Below are 13,117 nucleotides of genomic sequence, written 5' to 3' on the forward strand. Positions count from 1 at the left end.
TACAGAGAACCGCCTCTGGAATTACCTTTTGATTATTGGAATTTGAATAATTTTGATTAATTATTTTCTTTTCTCTTTTTTTAGATGAAATGAAAACTTTTGCTGGGCAGCAGATTGAACCTTTGTTCCAATTTTCCTGGCTGATTGTGGTCCTTACGCTTTTGTTGTGTGGTGGCGTTGGTTTACTGCTTTCATTCACTTTGGATGCAAAACTTGGAATAGCAGTGGCACTGAGCTTGCTGGCACTGCTCTATGTTTTTTTTAGTAAGTCTTAAATTGGATTTATTAAAAACCTATGCTGAAATTTAGTCCACGAAATGAAACTGTTCGGATGTTGAACTAAATTGTGAAACGTGGCTTTTCAATATATGATGTATTCAAGTACATTATCACAAAATTAAGGGTAGCTAAATATTTACAATACTCAGGTTTCAAATATTTGCAAAATTGAGAAGGAGGCCAGTACCTGTCTTTTGGCTCCAGAAATACAATGTTCCATTAATTTTGAAGATTATTAATTACTGTTCCGCGATGTTATCAATGACAATGATATAAAGAAATATGCATGCACCAAAATTTGCATGTCCCAAATTTTCACCCCGCCTGCGAAAAGTTGGGTGTTATTGCTTCTAGCTTTTAAATGGGAAATAACATTGTGTGTACATAACTTAAGAATTAGGATTGTTAAGTATGAGCTAACTGCTTTTGTCATGCTTTATCCAGAAACACTGTGGAACTAAATGAAAATAGTTGATAATTGTCATAAAATATATAGCAATGATAAGAGTTAAAATGTGATTGGTGTCAAAAGGGTTTGTGATTTGGTTTCCTGTTTAAAGCCCATAACGGCTATTAACATTGAGGGTATTTGTAAAACATCTTCTTCTAGCTGTGATATACTTTGGTAGCCGAAGAGAAGGAGAGAACTGGAATTGGGCATGGGTGTTAAGTACAAGGTTGGCAAGACATATTGGCTACATGGAGTTGCTTCTTAAACTTATGTTTGTGAACCCACCTGAGCTGCCAGAGCAAACAACTAAAGCCTTACCTGTAAGGTTAGTATAATCTCACATCTTGTTCTTCTAGTTGTGAATCACATCAGAGAGCATCTGCTTTAAAAAAGAAAAATGTCTGATAGTCAAATGCTCATCTGAGACCAAGTTTCATGGAGATCAACTGAGCTAGGATCTTTAGCCAATACACTAATTAGATTGACTATGCAGCCACTTACCTGTGTAGGACTGTCCACACAGCATAGAAATAGGAAACATTCTCTTTTCAACATTCTATTGTGCTACAATCTCTTGGAACTGAACTTTGAAATTCCTCAGGTGGCAACGCTGTGTAAATGTTGTCATCCTGTGTGTGTGTGTCTGCCTGCCTGTATTTGGATTTTTAAATGTCTAACTGGGTTGGTTCCTTGAGATCTTGTCTTGCAGCAACAGAGAGAAATATTGTTGGGATCACTGGCAAACTCACCAGTAAAACTGCAGAATATTTTCCTATGCGTGCTAGGAAGCTCTTCATCAAAATACAGTTACTAACACTTTGATGGATTTTCTCTAAGGCTGCAATTCTGCATGGAGTGACATGCCTTTGTGACATATCTGGGGTTGCAGCCAGCAGTAGACCTACTCATTGTAAACCAATTTAATTTAATGAACATGACTAATCTAGGCCCATTAATTTTAGTGAGTCTACTCTAAACCCTGGAGTCCTGATTAAGCACTTGGTTGAAATAATTCCTGTATTACATTGTTAGAAGTGTGTAGAAGTTAAGAACTATCATTGCATGTTTTTTAAAAGCAGGGGAGGAGTGGCAAATAAAAATGCAGAAGTTGACTGTATTAAAAGCAGCCCAGTAGTTTAAAGATGTGTATCTTAATGACAGAAAAAAGCTTATTCTATCAGCCAGTAGCAATCAAACTGTTTCATGTATTTGTCTTCAGATTTTTATTTACAGATTACAATAGGCTATCCAGTGTTGGCGGAGAAACTTCAATGGCTGAAATGATTGCCACACTCTCTGATGCCTGCGAGAGGGAATTTGGTTTCTTAGCAACACGTCTTTTCCGAGTATTCAAGACTGAAGATACTCAAGGTATTATTATTATTATTATTATTATTATTATTATTATTATTATTATTTTACCAAATCACTGCTTTTCCCCATTTCTGTTGTAACAATGGAAAAATGCATCTGCTTCGCAAATATATTTTCCCTGAAACATTTAGAAAGCGTATAATAAATGGAAGAAGCTAGAAGGTCTGCAGATATCCCCATGGTATAAAAATGTTTGAAACGTAGCAGTTGTGGAAAGAATAACACATAATGTGAAGTTCTCCAAAGATCTGTAAAATCCTCAGGATCTTCTTTGGATCTGTATTTTTTCTCAGGAGAGAGGCATTACTTTTGCTCTTTTAGCCTGGCCTCATAAACAATCCTCTGTGTGTAGTTCATATAATAGCTAAGATAGAAGTGTTGTTGGAAGCTCCCACCAGCCCTAGCTAGCATGGCTAGTAGATAGGGACGATGGGAGGTCTTGGCCAAAAACATCTGGAGGGCCACAAGTTCTCCACCCGTGGACAAGGGTTTCTGAAACTTGTGCAGCTAACTCATCTTGAAGCCATGGGGGAATGTAAAGGGACCTCATGTTAATATTTTTCAAGAATATCATGGAATCATAGAGTTGGGATCCTCGCCCTGCGATGCAGGAATCTTGACTAAAGCCTCGATGACATGTTCTGCTTAAAAACCTCCTATAGCTGCTGTTCTTCTAATTTCATCTCAGTTTTAAAATGTCAGACTGTTAAATTTGGTGGTGGTACTTGAGTTTCCTGCTGAACGTAGAAAAGTGCTTAGCAGTTGTTGGTTTGTTTCATAGGTAAAAAGAAATGGAAGAAAACTTGTTGCCTCCCATCCTTCGTTATTTTCCTTTTCATTCTGAGCTGCATTGTTGCTGGGATCACTCTTCTAGCTTATTTTAAAGTGAATCCTGAAAACATGACAGTGAATGCTATTCTGATATCATTTCTATGTGTTGTGGGTTTGGGCTTCATCTTGAACTGTCGCACGTGGTGGCGAGTGATGGACTCAGTCTTGAACTCACAGAGAAAACGGCTTCATAGTGCTGCTTCAAAGCTACACAAGCTGAAAAGTGAGGGGTTTATGAAAGTAAGTATTCTTATATTGTCATAAAAACTATGGCAGTTGCTTGGAATTGTATGATGCTTGTTTAACTTGAAATTTAAAACCTGGGGAGTCATGAGAATAAAGCACTTCATCAGTTATATAACTGAACATCTCTGTCTTTTTTATTTAATAGAATTTGTACACTACTTAATTGTAAATAAAACCTCTAAGCAGACTTGATTTATATTTAATTCCCGGTGAACCTAAGGAATACATTTGTGCAAAAGGGGTTCACTGTTTTAAACAGTGAAAGCAAAATGTGTCATTTCAATGAGATTCGTGTTGGAGGATGGTAACACTACCGTTTTAACACTGCTTTTATTTTGATAGGTTCTTAAATGTGAAGTGGAACTGATGGCAAAGATGGCAAAAACCATTGATAGCTTTACTCAGAATCAAACCAGGCTTGCGGTAATTATTGATGGATTGGATGCATGCGAGCAGGACAAAGTTTTACAGATGCTTGACACAGTAAGTAACTACTATTTTACCTTTGAGTGCACTTGGGCAATCAAACACTTTGAGTGTTCTGAAATCAGTCAAGTATATGAGAATAAGATTTGCTTTATATTTGGTTTCAATCCAGACTGAGTAGTTGTGACTAAATCTTACCAAAACCAGTGGAATAATTTAGCTGTTTTGAGTTGACTTGCTTTCAGTGGAACTCACAGCCCAAGCCTATGTTCCACTTATATCGGGGGCTTGCTCCTAAGTTAAGATCTTTGCCTGAAGAGATTGTGTGAATTGTTTTGGAACTATAACATTGAAAAGTGATTTCATTCCCCCCGCCCTTTGTGAGCTAACCTGAAGAAACTACAGCAACAAGCTCCAGAGAATCCCTTGCATGAGTGGAAGGCACTGTTTCAACAGTCCCTCCTCTTGATTTCTGCCATTTCTACCCCCTTCAGCAGTTCCATTAGTCACATCCCAAAATATCCCGGAAGGCAACTTCTTGTAGAGCGTAAAGGGCTGAAGTGACAAGATGAAAGTGGGAGAGCCCTGTTGTGCAAGTACTTCTCTGGATCCAACCCAATCTGTGTTCCATAAAAATAGCCTGTTGAACTTTGTGTCTCAGCAGAATCTTTTGCTTCCTGTGGTGGCAATATATGAGTGTGCTGTTCACAATCCACACCACAGTACATATTTGCAGCCCCTTTCCACATTTTACCTCCAGCTAAACTGGGAGTGGGCAGTACAGAAGAGATGGGCAGTGGTGGGGGGGCGGGGTGAGCCTTTAGTGGTCTTCCAACTTCTGTCTAGGAGTGTCATGAAAGCCTTGCTACCTGAGCCACTTGTGCCATCTTTACTGTGACTGGACCACCCATGGGATACAAATTTTGAATGATTTCATTCATTTTTCTTTTTTTCTTTTCACAGGTTAGAGTCCTGTTTTCAAAAGGCCCATTTATTGCAATTTTTGCTAGTGACCCACACATCATCATAAAGGCAATTAATCAGAACCTGAACAGTGTGCTCCGTGACTCAAATATAAATGGGCATGATTACATGAGAAATATCGTACACTTACCTGTCTTTCTTAACAGCCGTGGACTCAGTAGTGCTAAAAAGATGATGGTAGCCTCAACCACAAATGGAGACGTCCCATACTCAGATGGTGCAGGTATAGTGTATTATAAATAATCAGGCATCAAATGCCAATAGTGGTGTGTGTTTTTTAAAAGATAGCATAAATATTTGAACGGTTACCACTTAGTAGAAATCATCTGTTGTGTGGTAAAATGAAAATGTGTTTTAATGAGAGACATTTCCTAGGATTCCACGAAGATGTTGATCGAAGGGTTTCACAGAATAGCCTGGGAGATGTGACCAAGCTTGGAAGCAAAACAGCTCTCAACAGGCGGGTAAGAAATGGCCAGTTGGAAATCTTTTTACACATAATTTACACACGTAAATTATTGTTATGCATTTTAGCAAATGGCTGTTTAGGTCATGTATTCTGGGTTCATATTCATAGACTGGCTTCAGATGTGGTAGAATTCTTTGAACTCAGTGGCTTTGTGGACCCTGGACTGGGTCCACAAATTGCTGCTAGAAAGTGGTGCTTGGCAAGATCAGATCAACCATGTTGATCATTTAATGTCCTGTCTTTAAGATAAACCCTCATAAGGCATCTTACAAAAATATATACATCAAAAGCAAACATAGTAAGAGTGGAACAAATCTAATAATAAAAAATATCTGCATAGAAACCTTAAAATAGGACATATTAATTCCATATTATCTTTGGGAAGTTGTTTTTTGATACAGCTTTTGCTAACAAGTAGGCTTAGTATGTTCAGAAGAAACATACGAGTACATTTCTGATTTGTTTCTTACATTGAAATCTTTAAGCCCCATAGGTGCACACTTTTGAAAGCTACACGTCTCATAAGCATTTGAATCTATGATATAGAAATAGTATATTGTGGACAGCAACATCACTAACTTTGTTTAAAAGTGTCACTGAAATGAAAATTATTGCAAGAAATACCTACCTACTTTTTCTTGGTGAGACATTTTGAAGTACGTTAGTGACTCCTGGTCTTTGTCCAACTCTGTTCACCTCTAAATGCACTAGTATAACATCTTGCCTTTGGGGTAGATAGTAAAACATGAAAACAGTTCATACAAATAATACCTGTGTTCTCTCTCCACCCCCCAAAATTAGGACACTTACAGAAGAAGACAAATTCAGCGTACCATTACACGTCAAATGTCTTTTGATCTGACTAAGCTTTTGGTTACAGAAGACTGGTTCAGTGATATTAGCCCGCAGACTATGAGGCGATTGCTAAATATTGTTTCTGTGACAGGTGTGTTTCCTTATTATAATTTACATATCAAAGTGAGGCATTTAAAACCTACAGTTTCCATGCTGTGTGTAGCATGTCAGCCATGTATCATAGTCCGTTAGGTGCCTTAGGAAAGAAAAACTGTTTACCTGTTCATGGAGATCAAGTCCACAGTTCCTCCCTAGTCTTCTAGAGTGAGCCATGGAAATGAGACTTTGGGTGATGAGAAATCAAATAATTTACACCATATTCATTACACACTGTTTTCATGATAAACATGAAAACTGCGTAAAAGTCAAATTATCCAGAGAAAATTTGGGCAGTGTCAGGGGAGCCAAACTATGGCTGCTGGAGTTGCATGATTTTCTATTTACGGTTGATGATCAACCTGTGGTGCAGGGGCGCCATCTATTTGGGGCTGTGAGGGCCAAGGCCTCAAATTTTCATTGAAGGGGCTGGGCCCACACAAAGTTCTGTGGTGGCCACACAGGGCGTGCTGATGTCATGTGTGCACACCGCATTGATGTCATGCAGCCCCGGGCCTTCGAAGTTGCAGGGACAAGGCGGCATGCCTGCTGTGGCATAATGGCTTTTTGGGTTCAATCAAGAGCTTTTTATCATCCTTCAATAGTGAAGTTGGCTGAAAAATTACAGAATGATCAGGTTTTTCAACAAATTGCCTCTGGTATGATCAGAGAAGCTAACTTGAGAAAAGCAAAGCATAGATAGTATAAAGTACATGGGGGCACATTTATCTGTGCATGAACAGAACGAGCTTCTACTCTCGCAGTGGGGCTTCCACTTCTTCCCCTCCCTCCTATAGCCTTCCATGCATCTCCAGAATCAGATGTTGGAAGGCTGGTGGGAGGAGAAAGAAAGGGGAAACCTGTTGTGGAAGAGAAATGAAATGTGGTTTCAAATCAGGCAAGGTTTATTCCCGATTTCCTAACTGTGGTTTGTTTTGGGGAAAACAAACCATGAGCGCTGGCCTAGATACAATGCTGAGTCAGTTGCTGTATGCTTTGTTGCCACACTTGAAGGATTTCTGCACGGTACGGCTAAACCAACTTGTGACTTTGCGTCACGTCCATATGTGGCCATTAAGTTCCTTCCTGTGAACTCAGAACTTGCTCGGTTGTTGGTGACATTTTGGTTGCTCCAAATAAAGGTATGGCTCAGCTGTGGATTTTGAAATTTACCTACACAGCCTTTCATATTTTAAAGGTCGTTTACTGAGAGCTAATCAGATCACTTTCAACTGGGATAGACTGGCTAGCTGGATCAACTTGACAGAACAGTGGCCATACAGGACCTCTTGGCTCATATTGTATCTGGAAGAAACAGAAGGTGTTCCAGATCAGCTAACTTTAAAAACGATCTATGAGAGGTAGGTGTGATTTTGAAGTTTCCATTTGTTGGTGGGTGTTCAAAAGTCAGGATTTAACTATCTTTGTTTCCTGGGTGAGAGAAAGTAAATGTCCACAGTAAATGGGAGTAAATTATTTTGGTGTTCCGGTACTTACAAATTAGCAGTCTGAATGCTTTGCTTTGTTGGGGCAAATGCTTCAAACTCACAAAATAAGGTGTGAGTATTTGTGATATGCTATTACTATTTTTGATTACTATAACTTGTGATTCTTAATTACTATGCTAAAAGATACAGGCATGGCCAAAGTTGGCCGTCCATCTGTTTTGGGACTACAGTTCCCATCATCCCTAGCTAACAGGACCAGTGGTCAGGGATGATGGAATTGTAGTCCCCAAAAAGCTGGAGGGCCAAGTTCGGCCATGCCTGGATTAGGTGCTATGATTCGTTAACAGAATGGAGTATAATTATATCTGTTAAATAAAAAGAGTAAGGCATTAATGGCTGTCGCTGTCTTCTAGTTTTTTCTTTTGTCCATCATTGGAAAAGCAACAGGGACACGATATAACATAATCTAATGGTATTATCCCCTCTATCTATCCAAATCTTCTTGGGAACATAAATGTAAGGAATAGTTGTAGTATAGTTATTAGTTGTTGCATAGTAACTAATTTTAATCTCTACCCTGCCATGAACTGAATAGGCTTGCTTTAGGCAGTTGTCCACCTCTGCCATGGGGTGTGGGATAATGACGTTGATTCACCCCATAGAGTAGATATAAGGATTATGACTAGGTAATGCACGTTAAGTTCTTCAAAAACTTGTTACGTGTTACACATTGCACAAATATTAAGTATGGGATTAAACACATTTACTACCTTCTGTGTGTCCTTATTCCCTTTTGGGATACTCCTTTGTATCCCACTGAGAGCCAGTGTGGTGTAGTGGTTAAGAGCGGTAGACTCATAATCTGGGGAACCGGGTTCGCGTCTCCGCTCCTCCACATGCAGCTGCTGGGTGACCTTGGGCCAGTCACACTTCTCTGAAGTCTCTCAGCCCCACTCACCTCACAGAGTGTTTGTTGTGGGGGAGGTAGGGAAAGGAGATTGTTAGCCGCTTTGAGACTCCTTCGGGTAGTGATAAAGCGGGATATCAAATCCAAACTCCTCTTCTTCTTCTTTGATACATTCATTCATCATTTCATTCGTGTGCCACCTTTACATAATTGTAAGCCACCTTGAGCATGGTTTTGACATGAAGAAATGCACATAATTACATGCATAAGAAAATTAGTCATAAACAATAAATAAAACACATCAACAGGTGCACAGCCAAACCAAACAATTTCAACATAAATCATAGTATGATCTAAAAATAAAGATGCAAAAAAATAATATCCATAACAGCAGCAGCCCTTCCCCCAACAAAAAACCCTGAAATTATTGCACCCCAGTGCAAGAGTCTGTTCAGCAGCCTCAGCTTCTGCAGCTAGAGTCAGTCAGGGCCCTGCATTCCCAGGCCAAGTGGAAAAAGGCCTGTAGATCTTCCAGGACTCACAGCCAAGATGGTATCAAGGAATTAGAAAACCTCAAATTGCCATGAGAGCAGGCTAATAGATCCAGGAAAGAACAACAGTAGCTGGGGCTTCTGCCTGCTTGCTTGCTCCAGCAGGGTTGGCAGTACTTGGGCCAAGGTCGGATATGTCCGAGCTACAGAACTGTTAATTATAGGGTCTCCATTTGGATTGAATAGCTTTGCCCTTCTAATGCAGTATGTCATAATGGTAGGTTAATGTTCATTGTTTAGTACCAGTTAGATAAACTTCCGGAATATGTCTGCAGTACAATTCAGATGAAAGCCCTGTTGAGTTCAGTGGAACTTCCAGATAAATGTGTATAGAGTTGCAAGCCTGTTTTTCATTAGTAACTGCCTTTAATCTTCCAGCAGATGGCACTAACATACCAATGATATTGGGGAAGAGGTCTGTCATTCAGCGTTTTAACATTAAATTTAGAATTCATATTTGTCTTCCTGCTTGTTTCCTGTTTGTTTCAGTAGCTTCTCTGTAACTTTTAAACACTGAAATAGGTGGGGGATACTCTGTGTGGCTTGCAGGTTATGCATAGCTACAAACACTAATTCATCTACCTGTAAATGAGAGTCTGTTCTTACAATTCCAAGGCCCAGTGCAGGTATATTGCTTGGTACCATGGTTTCCAAATAGAAGCCAAATTCTTGAATGTGAGCTCTTCTTCTGCTTTCCAAATTTCACTCCACTTCCTGTTTTTTACATATAATTACACATGCAGTGATGCAAATCATTCTTGAAACTAACCAGTTCCACTCCTGGTTTCAACCCCTTGTTTGCAAACTATGGCATGCATAATCTCCAGAGAGCAAGAATATGTGAGAGAGGTTTTTAGTTGCTTCCCACTAGCTACCTCACTGAAGTCTAATCAGCAGGAGCACTGTAAAATACGTCTGAAAAAGCTTTTTTGGGGGGTGTCTTAGGTGGGCTTGTGCTCCCTGGAAGCTCTATTCTTACAGTGAAAATGTTCTCATGTGATATAGCCCTAAGTGATATAGCCCAAGTGCCCCTGGGTTATATATAGAGTGTCTTAAGTTCTGCAGATAAATGTGCATTGCTCAGTATTTTTACCAGTTCTAATGATAAAATTTGGTGTGTTCTATTAAACAGCATTTTTCTAGGGTAAATAATATAACTTCTGCATTATAACTTTGCTTTAGCAAATGGAACATATTTCTGTCTCTCAGGGTTATTAGTAGGGTTTGAAAAAGTATTTACAGTGTGTTAATAGGAGAAGGCATAAATGATACATGTTTTATTAAAGAAATCTGAGCTGATAAAAAATCAGAATAAGAAATCTTTAGCACCAGTAGTAAAGTTTAAATCCCCCCTCCCATAAAAAGGCTCATTTATTTTTATAGCAATTTGATGACACATCTGCTTGCTTTATTCAGCTGGGGGGGAAAATGTTGGTTCTTGATGTTTGGTAAAGTTGCTTTTGTTAAATTATTTTCCAAATCGTTCAACTTTTAACAAATGACATTTGATACTAACACTGGAAAGCAATTTCAGCTAATTAAGTAGATCCTTCTATAAACCATCAGAACATTAAGATGACAAACTGTTCATTCAGGATTATTTTAATTGGGACAATTATTGTAATTTTGTTGCAATTATGTGTTGAGCTAAAAGCCTTTGTCTAAATCATTTGAGATTTTTTTTGTTAACATATACATAACTGAGAAAAGAGAAATGAAAACTCGAGCATTTTCTGTCTACCTTTCCAGTACCACATTTAGACAAATGATAATTACTCATTCTATAAACTGTATTTGAAATTGAACATTTGTACAAGGTAATTCTTTTTTTAAAAAAAGGTTTCTTCTCCAGTAGGTGGTAGCGGGTTTCTATTTTGGGACAGTTTTAACCAGTTTTGTTTAAGGGAGAGAGGGAGAAATATATGAGGTTCTATTGAGTCTGTATGGAGGGGGTGCTTTTTAAAGTTGCACTTTCTTGTTAAAATTTATACAGCTGGCTTAGCATTGCATCCAAAAGCAGCCACGTTGGTACAGTCCTGACAAGAGTTAGGTACTTTGATTTCAATGGGAAATTTGGGTCTTCTTGCAAGGCCTGCATTAGATACAACCTATGTGTTAGTGTGTGCTTACAATTACTTTTGTAATATGTAACATTTCCCCCTCCCATAGCTTATCCTGACATTTTCTTGCCCCACCTCCCAGTGGCTCATCCAGTCCAGCATCCTTTTCTCAAAGTGGGATGACTATGGGAAGGACCTGAGAGCAACAGCACTCTCCTCACTTGTGATTCCAAGCAGCTGGCATTCCCAGGCATACTGCCTGTAAAGTAGATCATAACCATCATGGCTAGTGGCCACTTACAGCCTCACCCTCCATTAGAGATCATAGAGGTCACAGAATTAATTTGTCTAATCCTCTTTTAAAGCCGTCTGAGTTGGTGGCCATCGCTGGCTCGTGTGGGAGCGGATTTCAGAGTTTAGCTACGCGCATAAACATAACAGTTGGTGGCAGTGGCGTAGCGTGGGGGGTGCAGGGGGGGGCCGGCCACACCGGGCGCAACATCTGAGGTTAGGGCAAATCCACAGGTTAGGGGGCGCAAATCCACGGGTTAGGGGGCGCAAATTACTTGCCTTGCCCCGGGTGCTGACAACCCACGCTACGCCACTGGTTGGTGAGATAGACACTTTCTGCTGTTGATTGCACCCATCTGCTGAAAAGGAGTCTGCCTCCAAGGGTCCACATGGACAGAAACAGTGGTCAAAGCTTTAGAAAGGAGGACAGTCCATTGCTCCTTGTTACCATTTGCCTAGCCAGCTGTACTTCCCACCCCATCCCATGGCCTGTTACCGTTAAAAAGGAAATAAACCAGCAGCACATGTGATGTGCCATCTTCTCTGCAAAATGATATGCCATGTCTATTTTGGCACTATCCAGATATTGTTATTTGGATGTGCCTTGTTTTTGTTAGCAAATTCCTTCTTGTGTTCATTGCATTCTCCCCTTCAGCTTGCCTTAAAATATACCCAATTATCTAATTTCCCCTAATTACTTAGTTTGGCTGCCAGAAATGATATGCATATGTTTAGTACACCATTTTACTTTGTCCTTATTTTACATTCTTAGTGTTCTTATACATATCTCAGTGGTACGACAAGCCTGATATCAACTGTCTATTTCTGATTTTTTACTTGATTGCTAATTTGCCTCGTTTCTTGTTTAACAAGCTGTAATAGTTGAATTTGCAAATTTTGTTTCAAGATGAGCAGCCTACACTTCCAAACAACCCATAGCATGAACACACATAAACACACATCAGTCCTCTTTATTGGAGAAGACACATACTCTCAGACTGCTCTTTACCTTTCTCCCTGTCACTGTACACCCAGCCTCTCATACTGACCATCTCTTAACTAGCATTCTCAATCCAACCATGCATTTAATCTTTCTATTATATTTCCATTATACCCACCATCTGATTGATCTTTCTATTTTGACCATCTGAACTGTCTATGTAGTAGACAAAAGGTTCGTATTTATGGAAGGTCTTTCAAACCATCGCTGAAGCCTTGTAATAGGTGAACTTACATCTACCATTTGACACTATCTGTATTTATCCGCGCTTCTAAAAATATACACACATGATCTTCTGATTCCGAAACATTCAGAAATTCCTGGTGTTTACTCTCACTCTTGCTAACTTCCTTGTAGCTTTAAAATTCAACTCCCTGAGTAACCCATCTACTTAATACAAGGCAGAGATTACGGATGCAAAAAAAGAAAGAAAGAACAAAACATTCTATTAATTACCTTGTATAACTGATAAGCGTAGTTTGCTCTGCCTGGCTTCATCCTAATCTTGTGTTGAAGGAGCAGAGGTAGGGTGAATTGTAAAATTTGGAGATAAGAAGAGCAGAAGTTCAAAAGGCAACAATCCCCAGGAAAAAGTGAGTTGGAAAAAATGGAAATGAACAACTCAAATTTGTGTATGCTTTGGAAACAAGTTCCACTTGTGTTCAGTGAGGCTTACTGTTGATAGAATTGCTACTGTTGATAAACAGAAGACAAATAACTGAAACAATCTTCATAGTGCATGAGAGTTTGAGTGGTCAAAAAACATAAAAGAGCACCAACAAACTACTGTTAACTCTGTGGCAACTTCCCATCTTCCTGTTCTCAGTTTTGGCACAAAATAATGTGCAC

The 13,117-nt window shown here is 39.3% G+C and overlaps 1 protein-coding gene across 7 annotated transcripts in view; it reads left to right on the forward strand.

The window, feature by feature from the left end:
- The window catches only part of KIDINS220 (kinase D interacting substrate 220), a 58,849-nt gene that overhangs the window by 22,931 nt on the left and 22,801 nt on the right, over positions 1 to 13,117 (forward strand). For all 7 annotated transcript variants that reach the window (XM_028722486.2, XM_028722488.2, XM_028722489.2 and 4 more), the window contains exons 14-22: positions 85 to 264; positions 890 to 1,055; positions 1,950 to 2,101; positions 2,886 to 3,175; positions 3,524 to 3,664; positions 4,571 to 4,814; positions 4,967 to 5,055; positions 5,862 to 6,006; positions 7,210 to 7,372. In XM_028722486.2, coding sequence (XP_028578319.1) covers positions 85 to 264; positions 890 to 1,055; positions 1,950 to 2,101; positions 2,886 to 3,175; positions 3,524 to 3,664; positions 4,571 to 4,814; positions 4,967 to 5,055; positions 5,862 to 6,006; positions 7,210 to 7,372 — 1,570 coding nt within the window. The remainder of the gene's footprint in view (positions 1 to 84; positions 265 to 889; positions 1,056 to 1,949; positions 2,102 to 2,885; positions 3,176 to 3,523; positions 3,665 to 4,570; positions 4,815 to 4,966; positions 5,056 to 5,861; positions 6,007 to 7,209; positions 7,373 to 13,117) is intronic.

The sequence above is a fragment of the Podarcis muralis genome, chromosome 3 (genome assembly GCF_964188315.1).
Source record: "Podarcis muralis chromosome 3, rPodMur119.hap1.1, whole genome shotgun sequence".
Classification (NCBI taxonomy): domain Eukaryota; kingdom Metazoa; phylum Chordata; class Lepidosauria; order Squamata; family Lacertidae; genus Podarcis; species Podarcis muralis.